At 44.6% G+C, this 16,071-nt stretch overlaps 1 protein-coding gene across 1 annotated transcript; it reads right to left on the reverse strand.

Annotated features, from left to right (window-relative positions):
* Positions 1 to 2,299: 2,299 nt before the first annotated feature.
* Positions 2,300 to 15,600, reverse strand: LOC109894243 (human immunodeficiency virus type I enhancer-binding protein 2 homolog). The gene is made up of 7 exons (XM_031828562.1): positions 15,407 to 15,600; positions 8,303 to 12,306; positions 7,304 to 7,479; positions 6,889 to 7,064; positions 6,596 to 6,694; positions 5,607 to 6,454; positions 2,300 to 5,377 (listed from the first exon to the last, which is right to left on the reverse strand). Exons 2-7 carry the CDS (start codon positions 12,221 to 12,223, stop codon positions 4,910 to 4,912), a joined length of 5,688 nt encoding a protein of 1,895 aa, XP_031684422.1. The 5' UTR covers positions 12,224 to 12,306; positions 15,407 to 15,600; the 3' UTR covers positions 2,300 to 4,909.
* Positions 15,601 to 16,071: the final 471 nt, after the last annotated feature.

Consider the following 16,071-nt stretch of genomic DNA (forward strand, 5'->3'; position numbering starts at 1 on the left):
TAAAGATGAATAAAAAATTTTTTTTTTAAATGAGGCTGTTTCGCTGCTAGACAAGGCTCTGCTGATAGCCAGGTGTAGCAGTGGTAAGGATTCACTCTATGGTGCTGAAAAGAAAGCTCAGCTTTATGTAGGCCCTAACAGTTTGTGGGCACCACAAGACACCATTATAGTGCAATTCATGTATTGTTTAGTGTTGTGTTGTGCAGTGGCTTTGCTGGCATGCATCTAAAAAAATTAAGTTGGCGTTTGCCCAACCAAGATGTTTATGCTAAAATCGCCACTGCCATACAGTATGACCTGTGATAGCATGTAAATGGAGTCGGTAAAGTGATAGCTACCACAGACATCATGGTGAGAGTTAAAGCTGAGTATAACGTATTTCAAATCAATCCACACTCATGTCTCAGCTGTGAAACTGTAAATGTCAAGTCAATTAGCTATTTTGTTAATAACTTCAATATTTAAAACGCAGCCATTATTTTTTACCTCTTAAAAGATATCTACAATCCACATAAAAGTTGTGAATTCAACACTTCAAATTCAACCCAGAAAAAAACGATTGCGCAAAAAGGAAATATGAATTTCAGTGTACAAGTATTTACATTATTAGCAGAAACAAATGAATTAATCCATCCATCTTCTTTACCTAAAACCTAAAAGAACATTCACACTTAAAATGAAAAGGGAAGAAAATTGTAAAACACAAATGCACTGTACATGCATACTTACAGTGACTTCAGAAACTATTCATACCCCTTGACTTATTTCACATTTTGGTGTGTTACAGCCTGAAGTCAAAATGGAATAGATAGATTTTTTTTCACCCATCTACACACAATACCCTATAATGACAAAGTGAAGAAAAAAAATATATATTCTTCTTTTTTTTCTAAATGTATTGAAAATTAAATACAGAAACATCTCATTTACATAACTATTCACACCCCTGAGTCAATACATGTTAGAATCACATTTGGCAGCAACTACAGCTGTGAGTCTTTCTTGGTAAGTGTCTAATTCTTCAAGCTCTGTCAAGTTGGTTGTTAATCATTGCTAGACAGCCATTTTAAAGTCTTACCATAGATTTTCAAGACAATTTCATTTAAAACTGTAAATAAGCCACACAGGAACATTCAATATTGTTTTTCTAAGCAACTCCAGGTTATATTTCTCCTCGTGTTTCAGGTTATTGTCCTGATGAAAGGGGAATTTGTCTCCCAGTGTCTGTTAGAAAGGAGACTGAACCAGGTTTTCCTCTGGATCTTGCCTGTGCTTAGCTCAATTCCATTTATTTTTATCCCCAAAAAACTCCCTTGTCAATAACAAGCATACCCATAACATGATGTAGCCACCACCATGCTTGAAAATATGAAGTGGTACTCAGTGATGTGTTGTGTTGGATTTGCCCCAAACATAATGTATTCAGGATATAAAGTACATTTCTTTGCCATATTTCCACATTGCAAACATGATGCATGTTTTGAAATATTTATATTCTATACAGGCATCCTTCTTTTTACTCTGTCATTTAGGTTAGTATTGTGGAGTAAATACAATATTGTTGATCCATCCTCAGTTTTCTCCTATAACACCCATTAAACTATAACTGTTTTAAAGTCACCATTGGCCTCATGGTGAATCCCTGAGCGGTTTCCTTCCTCTCCGGCAACTGAGTTAGGAAGGACGCCTGTATCTTTGTAGTGACTGGGTATATTGATACACCATCCAAAGTGTAATTAATAACTTCACCATGCTCAAATGGATATTCAATGTCTGATTTTTTTTATTTGAACCCATCTGCCTATAGGTGCTCTTCTTTGCAAGGCATCGGAAAACCTCCCTGGTCTTTGTGGTTGAATCTGTGTTTGAAATTCACTGCTCGACTGAGGGACCGTACAGATAATTGTATGTGTGGGGTACAGAGATGAGGTAGTCATTCAAAAATCATGTTAAACACTATTGCTGACAGAGTCCATGCAACTTATTATGTGACTTGTTAAGCACATTTTTACTCCTGAACATACTTAGGCTTGCCATAACAAAGAGGTTGAATACTTATTGACTCAAGACTCATTTCAGCTTTTCATTTTAAATGAATTTGTAAACATTTCTAAAAACATAATTCCTTTTTGACATTATGGGGTATTGCGTGTAGGCCAGTGACACAACATCTTAAATGTAATACATTCAGGCTGTAACACAACAAAATGTGGAAAAAGTCAAGGGGTGTGAATACTTTCTGAAGGCACTGCAGGTAAGGATCACTTAAAATAAGTGGAATGTTTGAACTCACAATAACTCACATGATTGTTTTTTATTTCTCCTCACTCACCACCTCAGTCAGTTATCAAAGTTAGGAGGAAAGTGCTTATTTCAATTCATAAAGGTTCAGTGGCCAGAATAACAAAAACAAGTTTTTGATTCAAAGCCATAAGTTATAAAGCAATGACATGACATCATAAGGATCTCATACGCTTCGGTCAGTGGGACACACTGTTGCATAAGTGGAGATCATATACAGCATATAAATAGTAGTCAAATATTTTCCATCGTCAACAAGAGAGTACTTTTCTAATATATAAAGACATCTCACAGTATACATAATATTCACTTCTCTATTTGTGCAATAGCATAAAGATAAAAACACAACATTGAGAATCTGCAACATAAAACATTTCAAATGGATACATTTACATTAAACGTAGCGGCACAAATCAGCAATTTCATTCCACAAAGTAAAAGATATGTTTTAGTGCAATATTCATTGATAATAAATAACACTGTCACGTCAGACAATTCTGATTAAAAGTTCCTTAAAAATGATATTCACTTTTCCCTTGCTTAATATGCTCGTTCAAAACATAGGTAGAAAGCAAAGAAAAGGCACAGACAGACCTTTGCTGTTCAATCAAAAGCACCAAACTGGACAATAAGCAAGTCTATGCAAAATTTGGTCAGACTCAATTTGCAAATACTTTCATATTTCAGATACTTCTGTTGTTACTTCCTCTCCAATGTTTTCAATAATCAAACCCTTAACTATCATCACTCGATATGAATACAATAACAGCCTATTTTCAAAGTAGTCAAATCAAATCAAATGTTATTGGTCACATACACATATTTAGCAGATGTTATTGCGGGTGTAGCGAAATGCTTGTCCACGTATACATGTCCACATATACATGTGTATGCACATACTGTAGGTGTTAAGAGTGGGTTATGGAGTATAATCAACATCAATAATTATGTTTGTGTGCAAGTGTATGCAAGCTTAACTAATATATAAGCATTTACTTTAACACCATGTTTTGCACCTGTGTCCACCGCTTCAACTGACTTCTTGCTTGTCCTTCGCTATGAGGATTCTGCTGACCTAAATGTTCAAAAACTCTTAATTCATAGAGAAATTCATAGAGAGCATGAAGTCTTGTGTTGTTCCTGTATGTCAAGGTTTGTTCTTCGCTCAGATATAGATATAGTCTGTGGGAGACAGGAGGGGAGGGGCTTGTTAGATGACTGGCCTTTACACTACTAGCATGCAGAAACCTGAACCGACTGAGAGGAGAGCCTCCAACACCCAACCAAAAGGGACTGGATGAAGTCATTTTGTATGTCTGACTGTCTGTCTGTCTGTCTAGAGGAATGAGATTGAGAGATACTGTGGATGTATTCTGGTGCCAGATCTTCTTGTGCTGTCTTGCCAACTCCTATGTGACCATAAAAGTTGGCAAGACAGCATAAACAGATCTAGGACCAGGCAAGCTGGGGACTGGGCGATGGATGAGAGGCTCAGCTGCTCCTGGAGGAAGCTCCAAGGTACACTATATATACAAAAGTATGTGGACACCCCTTCAAATTAGTGGATTTGGCTATTTCAACCATACCCATTGCTGACAGGTGTATACAATCGAGCCATCTCCATAGACAAACATTGGCAGTGGAATGGCCTTACTAAAGAGCTCAGTGACTTTCAACATGGCATCGCCATAGGATGCCACCTTTCCAACAAGTCAGTACATCACATTTCTGCCCTGCTAGAGCTGCCCCGGTCAACTGTAAGTGCTGTTATTGTGAAGTGGAAATGTCTAGGAGCAACAACGGCTCAGCCGCGAAGTGGTAGGCCACACAAGCTCACAGAATGGGACCGCCGAGTGCTGAAGTGCGTAAAAATCGTCTGTCCTCGGTTGCAACACTCACTACCGAGTTCCAAACTGCCTCTGGAAGCAACGTCAGCACAAGAACTGTTCGTCGGGAGCTTCATGAAATGGGTTTCCATGGCCGAGCAGCTGTACACAAGCCTAAGATCACCATGCGCAATGCCAAGCGTCAGCTGGAGCAGTGGAAACGCTACCTGCCCCAATGCATAGTGCCAACTGCATTGCATGGTTCAGGAACGGCCCCTTAGTTCCAGTGAAGGGGAATCTTAACGCTACAGCATACAATGACATTCTAGACGATTCTGTGCTTCCAACTTTGTAGCAACAGTTTGGGGAAGGCTCTTTACTGTTTCAGCATGACAATGCCCCCGTGCACAAAGCGAGGTCCATACAGAAATGGTTTGTCGAGATCGTTGTGGAAGAACTTGACTGGCCTGCACAGAGCCCTGACCTCAACCCTATTGAACACCTTTGGGATGAATTGGAACACCGACTGCGAGCCAGGCCTATTCACCCAAAATCAGTGCCCAACCTCACTAATGATCTTGTGGCTGAATGGAAGCAAGTCCAGTGGAGGCTGTTATAGCAGCAATGGGGGGACCAACTCCATATTAATGTTCATGATTTTGGAATGAGATGTTAGACGAGCAGGTGTCCACATACTTCTGGTCATGTAGCATATGTCCCAAATGGTACCCTATTCCCTATAGAGTGCATTACTTTTGGCCAGAGCCTTATGCAACCCCAGTCTATAGATGCTCCTCAGAAGTGATCCTGAGGGAGGCGATGGCCTTGGTGCAGGTCTGAAGACCCTCTTCCTGCTTAGGGTCCCTGACCGTGAGGACAGAGACAGGATCTTTCTCCTCCTCAGAGTCCCAGGGTGTCTGGTGGGGGGACGGCCTCTCCCTTTCCCGCTCCTTCTCCTGCTGCTGGGCTACTGAGTCCTCTGCACCGAAGCCCGCCACACAGACAGATCCCTCCTTATTGCTGTCCTGGTGGAGCTCAGTCTTCTGATGGAACAGGGTTGACAGATGGGTCCGGTCAGAGCTGCAGGAGGGCAAAGTGCGCAGTACCTGGATCCCCCCGATAGGGACCATGGGGAGTAGAGTTCGAGCCTGCTGCTGGGAGTGTAGGGGAAGGTGGCTGAGGACGTTATGATGTGTACAACTGGAGATGTAGGGACCAGGCAGTTTGGGGAGCGTGCTTCTCCTCTGATCCTAAAAACAACAAGTTATAGTGACTACCAGAAGACAGTTTTCTACAGTTTAATGCAGGGACTCCAGGGGTGGGGAAAAAAATGAATAAAGGTTTTATATCAAGAATACTAACAACCCAGCTGACAAAGATGGTTGAAATGAAGTCAGTGCAACTAGTTTTGCATGGACAAGCATACTAGTCAATCTAAAAATGTGTGTATAATATAGTGTATACAACTATATTACATACCAAATCCATTTCAATGGATACTCCCTTGTGGACAAGTTCAGCCTTGGCTTGTCGCTTGGTTTTATCGCCAGACCCTCTGTGTTGCGAGCCCCCTCTACGTGGAGACACAGCCCTCAGCACCACCCTCTGTCTGCCCCGGGCCGATGGCTCCCTCCTCCCAGGCAGGTCCACTCCGCCTGGGGATAGGGGCCTCTCCATGCAGGCCGGGGAGAGGTGCTGGATGGGGTTGAGGTTGGGGGAGCTGGGCCTCAGCTGGGAGGTGTCCCATCGAGGTGAGAAGCGACCCCGGGGGGAGAGGTCCCTACGGGGTGATGGGTAGCGGAGCTGGGAGGGGGACGGTTCCGTCAGAGGGGACTCCCAGCCAGTGGACAGCAGACCGGTGAACAGACAACCCTGGTCAGGAGACAGCATGGCCAGGCTACAGTCCTCCTCCACAAGCCTCTCTCTCTCACTCTGCTCCTTGTCCAGGCTGGAGGCCAAGACAGTCCTCCGGTCTGGCCCTGTGCTCTTGCCTGAGATGGAGGTGTGGGGATGGCACGGTGGAGGCACGATGGAGTTGGTGAGGCAGCTGGGGAGAGAACGGAAGGTACTGAGGGTACAGCCATGGAGAGCCGACGACACAACCTGGGTGATGGTGGTAGAGGTAACCGACGGAGAGGCTATGTCACAGGGCTGAGGGCTGGTGCTCTGGGAGCGGATTTTTGGAGTGGAGCCACCGTCGTAATCATCATCGTCATCTTCGTCGATGTCATCTATCTCTTCATCCATGCCATCGGAGTCGTCTGCGTCCGAGAACTGGTGTTTGGCTGAGCTCAAGACCCCGGTCTTCGAGTCTTGCTGGATGTCATCTGTATTGTTCGAAAGAACAGGAAAAAATAAAGACAAATATAATATTAAATTCCTTTCTGTCATTAACTCAGTGTTACATATCTGAATAATTCATATTAGGGAGTGAAGTATAGTATACTGGTCATTGGTCAATATTTTACCAGATTCCTGTGTCTCTGTATCATCCACTGTGACTGACACACCAAGCTCAAGACACTTCTTCATGTGAGCCTTTGACTTCATATGCTTGGTCAGGTTTCCTGTAGGACAACAAACATTTAAAGATTCATCTTGTTGAGCTTACTACATTAATTTCCATTCAATTGTACATTTTGGAAATAAATGTTCCTATTGTCATCAATCAATCAAATCAATTAAATCATCAGTTGTCACAAAGTGCTTTTATACCTCTTGTTTCATTCGTTTCAATGGAATAAAAAGACGGGATACCCACCTTTCGTTTTGAAAGCGAAGTTGCAGACCCTGCAAACGTAGGGTCTGACGTCAGTGTGGGTGCGTATGTGTTTCTTTAGCATACTAGGTTTCTTACAGCGGATGCCACACTCCTCACAGATATACTTTCCTCGGCCTCGGCCCCTCACGTACACATAGTCCTCATTGGACTTGAACCTGACGGAAGGGAAACAGTCCTTAATGTGATGTTCTATAAAAAAGCTAAGTTAAGTGAATTCATATATTTCATCTAATTCCAGGTCACCCTTCTGACCTCAATAGGACTACCGGGTTAAATAAATAAATGTACTAATATTTTGTACCACCAGGCGTTACCCCTATATAAAACATTACAAGCTAACATTATAATGAACATTCTATTGCTTATTGATACATGTGATAGTATCATAACTGACCCTCCGTCAAAGATTTTGATCTGGGTTGGTGTTGGTGTTGGCGCTGCTGTATGTTTCGAGGAGACCTCCATGTCTTTCCAGTCCTCCTTCGCTGCTTTTACCCTGCAGCTGGCATCCTTCACTTTCCTTCCACAGGAGATCACATCCAGCTCTTTGAGCTCCGGTTTGCTCTGTAGCTAAATGAGCCAGATAAATAAACATTAATATGAAGGAAGAATTTAAGAAAAAAATGTAACCCCATTTTCTCTCCATGATCTTGTCTCATCGCTGCAATTCCCTCGGGAGAGGCGAAGGTCGAGTAATGCGTCCCCAGAAACCGCCAAACCGTTTGCTTAACCCGGAAGCCAGCCGCACCAATGTTTCGGAGGAAACACCGTTCATCTGACAAACAAAGTCAGAGTGATGAGCCAAGTAAAGCCCCTCCGGCCAAACCCTCCCCTAACCCGGGCGACGCTGGGCCAAACCCTCCCCTAAACCCGGACGACGCTGGGCCAAACCCTCCCCTAACCCGGACGACGCTGGGCCAAACCCTCCCCTAACCCGGACGATGCTGGGCCAAACCCTCCCCTAACCCGGACGACGCTGGGCCAAACCCTCCCCTAACCCGGACGACGCTGGGCCAAACCCTCCCCTAACCCGGATGACGCTGGGCCAAACCCTCCCCTAACCCGGACGACGCTGGGCCAATTGCCAATTGTGCGCTGCGCTATGGGACTCCCGGTCACGACCAATATTGACACAGGGATCGAACCCCAGGCTGTAGTGACGCAGCAACCTTAGACCGCCACTCGGGAGGTCAAGAATATACATTCTGTTAACATGCAGTTTAGATATGTTTAGGTAATGGAGTTAGGTAATACAGGATATTAACAATGTAATATGGTTACAATATTATACAATATTAGATAGTTTATGATGTAACTTGAGTCAAGGATGGTAAACATACAATATGGAAATGTAAGGGTGACTAAATCAAAAATGAACAATAAAGGTTCTCACCAGCTCAATCCTCTGCCTCCATAAGAGTGAGGAGGAGACCAGTTTCCCAGTCCCAGGTTGGTACATGGCAGCCATGGTGTACACCCATGTGTTAGTCTTCTGTTTGGAGCGGAGCAGAGCCAGGGTTGCACTGGTGTTGAGGTTAGGAGGGTTGGGGTTATGGGAACTGACGCACCACGTAGTGTACACAGAGGACATAGGAGAAGTGTTGTGAGTGCTGTTTGGCTTGGTGTAGTTCAGATAGCACCAACTCACAACTGTCGTTGTGCGAAGACTTGGAAACTGAGATATCAGTTTGGTGTTTTCACCGTCAGAGATGAGGATGCCTTGACCTTTGACTACCTGCACCATAATTTCCATCTGTGACTTGCTGTCCATGCCAGACTCTTTGAAATAATTTAGGGAAAACAGAGAGGGTGGATGTAGGCGTGTTTCGGTTGGGCAGTTGTCCATAGGGGAATCAGGACATTCTGACCCTTGTTGCTGAGGTGAGATGAAGCTTTCACTTGCTCGGTCGTCTTGAGAATGACGTGAGGATGACACAGACAAAGAGGATATAGAAGAAAGGCCTGACAGTGATGCTCCCTGGTTGGTGTCACTTTTAAACTCAGTCTTTAAACTGTACTTGCTCTCTTCGGTCACATTACAGTTCCCTAACTCCACAGCACCCAACTCCTCCACTATCTCACCGTACATTTTCTCCTCTTTGACACGTTTCTGCTGTTTTACCTCCGTGAACAGGTCCAAGCTGCTGGCCGGAGACAACATGCGCTTGTTGGATCCACCACTGGATCCACAGTTGGTGGTGGAGATAGTCCTGGAGGTCAGGGTTAGTGGGATGCCTGTCTTAAACTTAGCTGGTGACAGATCTAGAACTTGAATCTGGGCTGGGTTGTTGGTCAACAGTCCTCGGGGGTGTCCTAATAACGCATCTAAATTTGTGGATAAATGTGCAAAGTGAGAAGTGAGAGAGTTTTCGTATGGATCCTCTACAACCTGTGACACAGTGGTGTATGTAATGCTACCGTAAGATGGCACGTGAGCCTGTACTCTAACAGGAACTAAGAGACCGGAGTGTGGTGGCTGAGGGGCAAACATTGGCAGAGACTGCGAGAGCAGAGAAGTGGTTGAGAGCGACAGGGCATTGCTGAGGTACTGAGGAAGAATATTTAGCGGAAGGACTGGATGTGTAAATTCAGGGTCAACATTCAAGGACGCCTGTCTTACCAAGTTACCCCGTCTGGGTTCTGAGTAACTGGCGCCGAGTTCCGCATGTCTAACTTTGGCCATTGGAGAGAGACTGCCGTAGTCAAATGATACGCTTCGGACCTCTGGGAGCTCTCTGCGCTGAGAGTTGCATGGTGCCTGTTCTGAAGAGGAGCGTCTCATTTCATGTTGTTGACGCTGGTTCAGGACAGAGAGGGAGTGGGTGCTTCCTGGCACAGCTAAGAACTCCAACGCTTTTCCAAACTCATCCTGTCTAGCTGCCAGGGGAGCTGGCTTGGGGATAAACTCTCGCTCTCTCTCTTCTCGGTCAAACGAGAAGCTGGAGCAGTAGGATAGGTTGCTATCCTGACTAGGGCTTCGGGAGAGGCTCGTACAGGCCGACTCGAAGCTAGACTCACCAGAAGAGTGCTCCAAGTCAGCTAAGCGCAGTCTCTTCTTCTTTGGAGGGAGTTTTTCTGGGGGGAACTGAGACAGGGTTTCACTTCTTTGAGGCCACTGGAACTCCTCTACATATCTATCGGGCTCCTTCGCCTTCACCTGTTTCACCTCCGCTGCTTTCTCTTTCTCTGGACTGTCAGGTTCTACAGTCACCCTGATCTCTGGGACCTGTATGTTGGACTGACGGACTAGCTTAGGTGTCATTTGATGTGATTGGTCTAACAATCTACTGTCACTTTTATCTCGGGTTTCGGTTTGCTCCACCACTTCCATTGAGGAAGGCTTTTCCCGTCTCTGGCGGTTGTAAGACTCGTCCGAGTGAGACCTGCTCAAGGAGTTTGTGTGTTGAATCACAGAGATGACATTACCTAAAGCTCTCTTCTCTGTAGTGTCTTCCAACATGTCCATGTCCAGTCTATCACACTGCGCTCTATCCTGTGTGTTCACGCCTTGGGCATGCACTTTCACTGAAGGAGTCGTGGTTAGAGCACCTTGAGAGGCTTGCTTTGAATCACAGTCCCTCGTCTCTTCAGCGTGGTCGTAGTCTGTGTGATACTGGCTTGCTATATCCTCCTCCTCTCTGATACAGTTTTCCTTCCGTCGTTTCCTCGTCGCAAATTCCATCTCTACTCCAAGGTTGGAAATATCAGAGATGTTTCCGTAGTGGTCAGGAAGTTCTGTGTGTCCATCGTGTGCAGAGTGTTCAAAGGCAGCCTGTCGCCTGAGTCTCCTAATACCTCCAGGGGACGCCCTCTCATCAAAGGAGTGGCTGCCTCGCAGGCCTTGTGGCATGTCCAGACACGCAGCTGAGGACGTGGGCATCGAGTTGCTCCGCACCAGCTGCCCAGAATCGGAGAGCTCTAGTTGAGCCTCTTTAATTTCTTCCCTTGTAAATGAATGTGTGTTTATTCTGATCGATTCTATCATTGATTCCTTTTCTTGTGTGAATACGCGGGAAACACCTCGCTCTGAAGACTTACGATCACTTATTAAGTCTGTAGTGCAAGTCACAACTGTTATGGCCTGTTTCGGGTTCGGTTTGTAACACTTCCCAAACATAATCTCTTGATAGGACTTGGCGTTTGTGTTGGGAGGACCACCGGTTTGGTGTTCTGCGCTCTCAGAGCGTGAGAAGTAGCCTGAGTCTGTGCTGCCTTTGCTTCCCTGGCTAGGCAGGGAGAGAGATGTGTCAGTGTCACTGCTCCTTTTCTCTGAGAGCCGGAGAGCCAGCCTCTGCTTGATGGCGCTGGATTGAATTGCACGATTGACCTGAGAAACAGCTGGAGCTTGATCACCATTGATCTCTGGGAGCCTGGCTGAATGCTCCTCAGATAATGTTGATGTAACTCCCTGTTTCTGGGCAATGAGATTCAGTACTTTCACAGCAGTGGTGCTATCTGGTTCCTCGACTGAAACAGAGTCCAAGAACGATGAATAGTCATCATCCGTGTCAGAGCTCTGCTCAGCATCAGAGTATAGCTCTCCTTCTCCTTCTAAAGATCCCCGGTCCTCAATGTTGGCATTGTAAGAACCCAGTTCTGAAATTGGCACTGTCCCAGCTTTGACAGAGTGAGCATGAGATTTTCTGTGTTTGTATAAATTGCTCTTGGTTTTGAAAGAGAAGCCGCAGGGAACGCAGGGGTAGGGTCGCTCCCCAGTATGTGAGCGAATATGCTTTTTAAGTACGCTGGGTTTGGCACATGCCCTCCCACAATAATCACAAACATACTTCCCAGGCCTCTGCTGCTGTTTCTGCTCCAGCTTACTACACACGTCCTTGGATAGCTCCTCTATCCCTGACTGGGAACAGTGTTGAAGAGACGCGGGTAAACTGGGGGCGCTCCTCTGAGGAGAGGGCCCTTCACAGTTGCCATGGGATAGCGGAAGTGCAGAAACCGAGCGATCTGCCGTTTTCTGTCGAGCAAAGGGAACTGCCTGTCTCCCCAGTGGTGGATATGATGTTAATACGTTGTAATGAGGATGACTGCAGGCTTGATCCTGTAATTGGCGTGGTGATTTCCCTAATTGTCTTAGTTTCCCTGAGTCAGGCTTGTCTGTTGAAACACATGTGGTTCTACTCTGGTCCTCCTCAGGTTGTGGGCATTGGTGCCACCCCTCCCCCTCAGAATCAACCGAAGGGGGCATTTTAGTTTGGGCAGTTGTAGGCTCTGGCGCTGCCCACTTTGTCTGTGTAGCTGTCTTTTTTAGATCCTCTTTAGAGCATTTCACCTCCACAGTAGCTTCTAGTGACTCCATGACGATTCCTCTTCAGGGTTGATATCCAACAGACAATAATGTCTGTGATGTAAATGTAGTAATATGTGGAGATAAAGGGTCATCTGAAAGACATCAGAAAGCTGAAATTATTATCAGTGAAATTGCATACCTCAAAACATTACCTCAAGGACACCCAAGCATTATTCCTAGCAAAGACAGAATACAAGATGAGTCGGTAGATGCAAAGATGGCTTACTTACAAAAATAACGTACTTTATGTTCCTTCCTCAAATAAACTTGGTACATAATGACCAGTGTTCACAGCAGGAAAGAAGAATCTGGCTCTTTACTAGACTTTTTCCAATCCTGTTACCTCATAGTATCTCATATTACACACACACATTGTGCACTACAATCACAATGTGTGTGTGTGTGTGTGTACTGTATTTGTGTGCACTTGGACTCTAAACTCAAAGACATTGGATGTACGTACTGTATATTATCCTGTCCTATATCTCAGTTCCATACCATGGGGCTATCTGGATCTCGGAGCTATTACTGTGCCTTCATCACATATGGCAGCCTATCCCCTTACATAGTGCACAACTTTTGACCAGGGCCCGTAGAATGAGATGTAATCTTGTCCCATACCTCAGCAAAATGCAATGGGGTTGGGTATGTAATCTTGTCCCATACTTCAGCTCTCTACCATGGGGCTCCACAATATGCTGCGTCTCAGAGGGAACATCATTTTCATTTTCTCGGTATCAAAGGCTGTGTGCTCTTTAACGAGGTTATGTAAGATTATCTGGTTCAAACCCACTGAGCTACTCTTAATTAGGACATTCTATGAGTGACGCCCTCTCTTTTTGTTTCTTCCTACTGCTCTCTTTCTTACAACCATCCTAGTATTCTCTCTCTCTCTCTCTCTCTCTCTCTCTCTCTCTCTCTCTCTCTCTCTCTCTCTCTCTCTCTCTCTCTCTCTCTCTCTCTCTCTCTCTCTCTCTCTCTCTCTCTCTCTCTCTCTCTCTCTCTCTCTCTCTCTCTCTCTCTCTCTCTCTCTCTCTCTCTCTCTCTCTCTCTCTCTCTCTCTCTCTCTCTCTCTCTCTCTCTCTCTCTCTCTCTCGGGGATGATACAAATCCAAGGTGACTCAAGATGCAGAGATAAAACACGCATTAAATCAAAGAGGCTGTGCTTATACTGCAAGTATGTCCAACTAATATTCAAATGGAAGTGCTTTAACCTCCCACTTGACATATGGCTAAAGACTACAGTAATCAGATAGAGTTTTGCATTCCTCACTTCGACAGACAGACCAAAGAGGATAATCCAGTATATTCTGTGTACTGTAAAAGGTTGATATTTTGAACATTCTATGAGAGAAGGTTTCCAGAGGTATCAGGGCAGAGGTGACAACATTGTAAGAATGTTGTGAGGGAGGGGACAGGGGATCTATCGCTCCTCAAGGTCGTTCTGACCTCATAGCTGGGTATTTTTCCATCCTTCCCAACTAAAGCAATGAGAGGAGGAACTACAAGTGCAGGGTGTCAGGGAGATAAGCCTGCCTCATTGAAACAATGCATACCTCGCCTCTGAATTACACCACAGAGAGAGGGAAGGGAACAGACCCTTTAGTATGTACACTTCCCAACCTCTTTTAAGTCTATCTATTCCTCATGTGGGTAAAGCTAACGGTCGTGTCGTACGTTACAGTAATATATCTCATTCGTGGTATATCAAAACTGTTCACAGAAAGATGCTACTTTACCACTGCTGTGCATAGCCAAAGAGCTCTATTTTGATTTAATCTGACCACATTTTTTTTGTTACCTTTATTTAACAAGGCAAGTCAGTTAAGAACAAATTCTCATTTACAATGACGGCCTACACCGGCCAAACCCTAACGACACTGGGCCAATTGTGCGCCGCCCTATGGGACTCCCAATCATAGTCGGTTGTGATACAGCCTGGAATCAAACCAGGGTCTGTAGTGATGCCTCTAGCACTGAGATGCAGTGCTTTAGACCGCTCCGCCACTTGGGAGCCCCTGATAAATAGCATTGGCACTTGGATTGGAACCGGTGCTATGGTTAGATGACATGAAGATAGAGCTCTTTGGCCACACACACACACACACACACACAAGTGGTGAGTTTGACATTGAAAAACTAAAGCAAATGCAGAAAAGTACTTTATACCTACAGTAAAATATGATGGTGGATCTTTGCTTTTATGGGGCTATTTAGCTTCAACTGGTCTTGGCGCCCTTGTTAAGGTCAACGGCATCATGAACTTTAACAAGTACCAGGACATTTTAGTCAAAAACCGGGTGGTCTCTACCAGGAGGCTGACACTTAGCCGCAAGTGGATCCCAGCAAGACATTAACCCCACGCACTAATCAAAATCCACAAAGAAATTGTTCATTGACCACAAAATTAACATTTTGCAATGACCATCTCAGTCTCTGGACTTGAACCACATTGAAAACCTGTGGTTTGAGTTGAATTGGGCAATCCATGCAGATGAAGGATATCAAGGATCTGGAAAGATTCTGTATGGATGAATGGTCTAAGATCCCTTCCAATGTGCTCTCCAATCTCATAAAAAGGCTCAGTGTGGTTATCCTTGCAAGTGGTCAGTGCTAGAGTATCTTCTTTCAATGTATTACTCATTAAACAAAATCTCTTTCTCTGAGCAATTGTATTAACATAATATAATTTCCCCATTTTTTTAGCATACAATATAGCTCAGTATTTGTATTATCAGTTTTATACAGCCTTTTTTGCAAATCTTTATCAAGGATGCCAATATTTATGGATCTGACCGTACATGCTGATAAGACATGGATGGTACAGCAGCTGAAGCATGTTGAATGGAGACATTGGGAAGTATACTGTATGTAGGTTATTGAAAACGACTTTATAATACCACTGCATCATATCACGTTCAAGCTATACAGAACATATCCCATAACAGGGATGACAGCCATGTAGGCCAACACTAGCCCCTCATCTATACATCTTATTAGGAAAATACATAGCGCCAGGGACACTGAGGCAGAAAGCCCATGGCATGACAGCCCACAGCATGCAGATTGAACACCAATGCAAGATGAGGCTGCTCAGAATACATGCAGTTAAAGCACAAGATCTGTGGTAAGAAAATAGTATCTCCTTATGCAACAGACAGACATACATGCAAATATAATCCTCATACAAACCTGACATTCGTATACTCCCTTCTTGTCCCATATCGCCAGTCACATACCTCATGTTGCAAATTCCAGCGGTCCATTCTCCATCCCTGGGTAATAACAACAATGATCAGATTTAGCGAGGAGTAAAATCTCAAAAATCTTACGTTTTTGCCGCTGCTGCAGGCTGACTGAGTATTCGTTCAAATATCTATTGATGTGAGCTAGTCAACAGAGAAAATACCCAAGCATGACGCGGACAGACCCAGGCACAAAAATAGCAAAGGGGCCCTGTGAGGGATTATACAACAGCCAACGTTTAAAGACATTTTCTCAAACACAGCATTTACACTTGTTTTAGTGTGGGTCCAAAACACAGCAGACAGATACACTTTCTCAGTGTGGGGGCAAAACAATGTTTAAACCCTTCATATACCAAAACGCTGCTTTTACCAGCGACCTGAACACAACAGACAGCAATGTTTTCTTAGCTAGAGGTTCAAAACATAGCAGACACTTACATTTCTCAGCGGGTCCAGAAGGGAATAGAATATTCAACTACACTTTCCCGGTGTGGGTGCTTTATACACCAAAAGGGATTCTACCAATGTCTGGGATCCTTGATTACACTAGTCTGATAACCTGGGATGACCCAAATACACAGAAGACAGACCCAAGGTCAGGGTTCATAG

This window comes from Oncorhynchus kisutch, linkage group LG7 (assembly GCF_002021735.2).
Source record: "Oncorhynchus kisutch isolate 150728-3 linkage group LG7, Okis_V2, whole genome shotgun sequence".
In the NCBI taxonomy this organism is placed as follows: Eukaryota; Metazoa; Chordata; class Actinopteri; order Salmoniformes; family Salmonidae; genus Oncorhynchus; species Oncorhynchus kisutch.

Excerpts from the sequence above, each read along its gene's own strand:
- LOC109894243 (XM_031828562.1), bottom strand. The coding sequence starts at position 12,223 with ATGGAGTCACTAGAAGCTACTGTGGAGGTGAAATGCTCTAAAGAGGAT. Across the intron at positions 7,065-7,303 it reads ATCAAAATCTTTGACGGAGG|GTTCAAGTCCAATGAGGACT; the intron begins GTCAGTTATGAT and ends CCCTTCCGTCAG. Across the intron at positions 6,695-6,888 it reads CTTCGCTTTCAAAACGAAAG|GAAACCTGACCAAGCATATG; the intron begins GTGGGTATCCCG and ends GTTGTCCTACAG.